Source organism: Primulina huaijiensis, chromosome 8 (assembly GCF_012295235.1).
Source record: "Primulina huaijiensis isolate GDHJ02 chromosome 8, ASM1229523v2, whole genome shotgun sequence".
Classification (NCBI taxonomy): Eukaryota; Viridiplantae; Streptophyta; class Magnoliopsida; order Lamiales; family Gesneriaceae; genus Primulina; species Primulina huaijiensis.
In genome coordinates this window covers 1,123,920-1,128,041 of record NC_133313.1, presented here as the reverse complement: position 1 = coordinate 1,128,041, position 4,122 = coordinate 1,123,920, and the positions used below count along the sequence as shown (strand labels likewise).

Below are 4,122 nucleotides of genomic sequence, written 5' to 3'. Positions count from 1 at the left end.
GCCTGAGTGCATGCTTTGGGCTGTCTGCCCATGCTTCTTTCTCATGTTAGCTCCGATCATTTTATCCATTTCATATCTTCCTTTTGCCTTTGAATGTATATAATACCTATGTCCCTGTAAATAACATTAAAAACATAAGAAACACATAATTTTGCTCGACAACTAGCATAATTGGTGATAATTTCTAAGACAAATAATTAATTGCAAAAATTGCATTTATCATGAAAGATTGTTCAAGTCCATATATACAACTCTCAAAGTCTTAATCTAGTTGATATATGACATCTAACGCACCTCCTCTCGCCCATGAATAAATAATGGGAGTGTGAAGTTTACAAGATATTATCGGGTGATTCATAAGACAGTCCAACACATAACAGTGAGCATTGATCAAGATCGAAACATCTATCTGATATCATGTTAAGATTGAGACTTGGACTTAACTCAACTCAAAAACTGACTCAAGAGTATTGTCCAAGTCTATATATACAACTTTCAAGGATTTAATCCAGTCAACGTGAGATATCTAAAAAATTCTGTGAGACGAATCTCTAATCCAATTCGTTCTATAAAAAAATTACATAAAAAATATTATTTTTTTATTAGAGATATGTACCGATCTACCCGTCTCACGAATATATACCCATAAAACTATCTCAATGGAGATTTACTGATGATGATATTTCTTGGCACCTTATATCAGTAACTTGGTTGAAACCAATGTGAAAAGCTGTTTAAGCCATTGGCGGTTTTGTTGATGGTGAATCGAGGGTTATAATTCGATTAGATCCGGGTAATGGCATTTTGTGTGGATTATTGAGGGGGCTTATGAGTCCCTGTTGAGGAACTGCAAATAGTGCTAATTTCCTCACAATGTGCAGACCGTTTGTCCTAATTTCACAAAATAATGAACACAATCACAAAACAGAAAACTTTGAAATATCGTAAAGGTCTTGAAACACACCTAAAATCATTCTGAACCAACAGAAACACCAGAAGATTTAAATGAGTAGATGAGATCAGATAAAGCATTTAGTGATTGGCTTGAAAAACCATCGGTTTTTAAGGAAACATCTATTTCTCCTTCATATGCAAAGCTCTCTCTCTTATTTCTTGGCCTTGTCTATCAAGCATTATCTTTCTGATTGCTGATTCAATCTCCTCTCTTTTCAACCCGTATTCCAGTTTGATCCCAAGTTGCCATACATCACTGACGTATCGAGAATTCACCGGCTGATCTGCGAATAAAGACGAGCATATCATCGGAACACCTTCACAAATACTCTCAAGAACAGAGTTCCATCCGCTGTGAGTCCAAAATCCACCAACGGCAGGATGAGACAACACTTCTTGCTGAGGTGCCCATTTGACAATACATCCCCTTTTACCCGCAATCTCCAAGAATTCATTCGGAAATGATTCCAGCCATGCCGAGCCTTGGACTGATCCAGGCCTGACCACCCACAAGAATGGCTGCATACTATGTGCCAGACCCCAAGCCACTTCTCTTACATCCTTTTCATCCATTTTCGCAGCACTCCCGAAGCTGACATAAATAACAGAACTTGGTTTCTGGGTATCCAGCCAGGAAATAGAGCTTCTATCTTGTGTCAACAAACTGCTCGAAGCTGCCGAAAAGAATTTGTGAAACGGCCCGATTAAAAACGTTGGTATGCGAAAGTGCTCCTTAAGATTGGCGAGATTCGGCTCTTCCAGATCCTGGGAGGTATTGAAAATGAGCCCAGATGCAGTCTTTGTTCCTTCTACCATGCTACGTATGATCTTCAGCTCACCATCGATCAGGTTCCGTGTTTGAATACCCGGAATGTCTTTTACTCTAAGTGGTGGTAGCTCAAGCACTGGATCCTCTCTCCTCGAATCTGATCAAGAAAGCGTCAATCTTTTTCAGACAAATTTCATAGTCTTCAAACACAGTTAATCAATTAACCCCAAGAAATTAAAACATACCCAGAATATCAGAGAAGTACCCTTTTTCTCGAAGAACAGGAACAGAAGCAAAGGCTAAAAAAGAGCAAACACTACTTGTCCTGAGCACAATCCTGGGTATGCCAAGATCCTCCGCAACAGATTGCGAGGAATACATCATCGCATCCGTAACCATACACGCAACATCATCATGGGTTGATAACAACTTCCCCAAGCACTCGCGAGTGGGCCCGGCACAGTTGGTGTTGAGGCGATCAATGAGGCCAGCAAGGTCACCTTTGGATGCTTGATCTTCCGGTAATCCGTCGGGGATGAGGTGAAACGTGAATTGGGGGTACCTGGATGGATCCGGAGAGTTGAATTGAGTGTGTAGGATGGAGATTGTGAAGCCTTTGGTGCGGAGAATGTTGGCGAGCTGAATCATCGGGCTTATGTGGCCTTGAAATGGGAAGGGGAAGAGGATTACTCTGCGTGTTCTTGCATGCTGTGAGATGGCTTTGCTGGGATTGTTATCCATGGATACGCTACGCTATCCTTGAGTGAAGAAGATAGCTCTATGCTTTTTGGACAAGTCCAAGTAAAAGAAAAGTAAGATATTGCCAAAAAATTTCCAAAAAAAATGGAGTCGTCCAGGTAAAGGAAAAGTGATTATTCAACATTACAAATATATTATATTGACAAAATATTAAAAAATAGCCAATTATTCATTAAATAATTTTAGCTCCAATTGGATTCAGAAAAAAATTTGAACATGTTCGAGTTAAGTTCGAATTCAATAATTTCAAATACGAATCAAATATTAATCTAGTATACTCGATTAGTTTACGTACACCCCTACATTGCATTGATCATTGCTGATGTGGTGTCGGGTATTACGATCGTGACACTTCAATTTAAAAATGTCCGAAAATTGAAAAAGAAACACAACTATTAGACTAAGATGAAAATTTGACTTTTTAACAGAAATTTGATTAGTTAGATGATCAAAATTACAAAGATAAGTTATGAGATTACTCAAAATATTTAACATTTTTTAATGTAGCTAAATGGTTTTTTTTACCACCTATACTATACCCACAAGCTGTGTATTATATCATAAAGAAACATACTTTTACAATACACAAAAACTCCTATAAGACGGTCTCACGGGTCAATTTTGTAAAATTGATATTCTATATGGGTCATCCACGAAAAAGTATTACTTTTTATATAAATATGGATATGATTGATATGTTTCACGAATAAAGATTTGTGAGATCGTTTTATGGAATACCTACTCTTTACAATACTAGTTGCCACAATTTGCTAACTAATTATAACCCTTAATTAAAACAAAATAGATATAGATATCCTGTAAAAATCCATAAAATATTGTCTACAAGAAACGACTATACAAGCACACAAAAGATGTAAACACCACTAGTTTATATATCATCTTTAATGGGAAAATAAAAGATCTCAAAATAAATTTGTGAAATACCCATTTCTATTTGAGTCCACCAAATGGCTTTTGAGCTTGTTTTTGGCATAATAGCAATGATTATCGGCTCATTTTGCTAATAACTAAGTTTAAGTTTTAGGAATTTTTTAATATTAGGGTTATAAATTCTTTTGAGATATGTTGAAATGGTTATGGCTCCATTATAGGAGCCCTAGAACAACTCGATAGGTATGCTTTAATGTGAATGTTTTGTTTACCTGCCAACATAAATTCCGTGCAATATTGATATGTTATTATTGACACATGAGGATCGTACTAACGTGAGTTAGACTACTGTGTATGGTTTTATATGCTTAATAAATTGAGGGTCCGTTTACTTGGACTTAGAGAGGTACAATTGAGTCAAGCTATTTGTTAACAGCTCGATTAAAATTTGATTCGACTTTTATTATATTATAAATATTTTCGAGCACGAGTTCGAGTGACTCGATATTTTTACAAGTTCAGCTCAAGCTTGAAATGTAATATTCGATCAGGTTTGAGTCTAGCTTGAACCTATTTGGATTAAGCAAAAACTTGTGTAAGACGGTCTCACGAATTGTATTTTGTGATACTGATCTCTTATTTGGGTCATCCATGAAAAAGTATTACTTTTTATGCTAAGAGTATTACTTTTTATTGTGAATATAAGTAGAGTTGACCCGTTTCACAGATAAAGATTCGTGAGACCGTCT

At 36.5% G+C, this 4,122-nt stretch overlaps 1 protein-coding gene across 2 annotated transcripts; it reads right to left on the bottom strand.

Annotated features, from left to right (window-relative positions):
• LOC140983516 (UDP-glycosyltransferase 76B1-like) lies at positions 1–2,561 on the bottom strand. 2 transcript variants are annotated; one of them, XR_012176447.1, is made up of 3 exons: positions 1,969–2,561; positions 965–1,880; positions 1–114 (listed from the first exon to the last, which is right to left on the bottom strand). XR_012176447.1 is itself a non-coding variant. In XM_073450600.1 (2 exons), exons 1-2 carry the CDS (start codon positions 2,462–2,464, stop codon positions 1,075–1,077), a joined length of 1,302 nt encoding a protein of 433 aa, XP_073306701.1. In that variant the 5' UTR covers positions 2,465–2,561; the 3' UTR covers positions 923–1,074. The 2 variants fall into 2 exon arrangements, 1 of the variants encoding a protein (XP_073306701.1); XM_073450600.1 differs by lacking the exon at positions 1–114 and having other exon boundaries at positions 923–1,880.
• Positions 2,562–4,122: the final 1,561 nt, after the last annotated feature.

What these genes read in the sequence shown, in the direction of transcription:
- LOC140983516 (XM_073450600.1), bottom strand. Translation starts at nt 2,464, where the DNA reads ATGGATAACAATCCCAGCAAAGCCATCTCACAGCATGCAAGAACACGC. An exon ending in GTACTTCTCTGATATTCTGG is followed by an intron (nt 1,881 to 1,968) that starts GTATGTTTTAAT and finishes TTTCTTGATCAG; the next exon opens with ATTCGAGGAGAGAGGATCCA.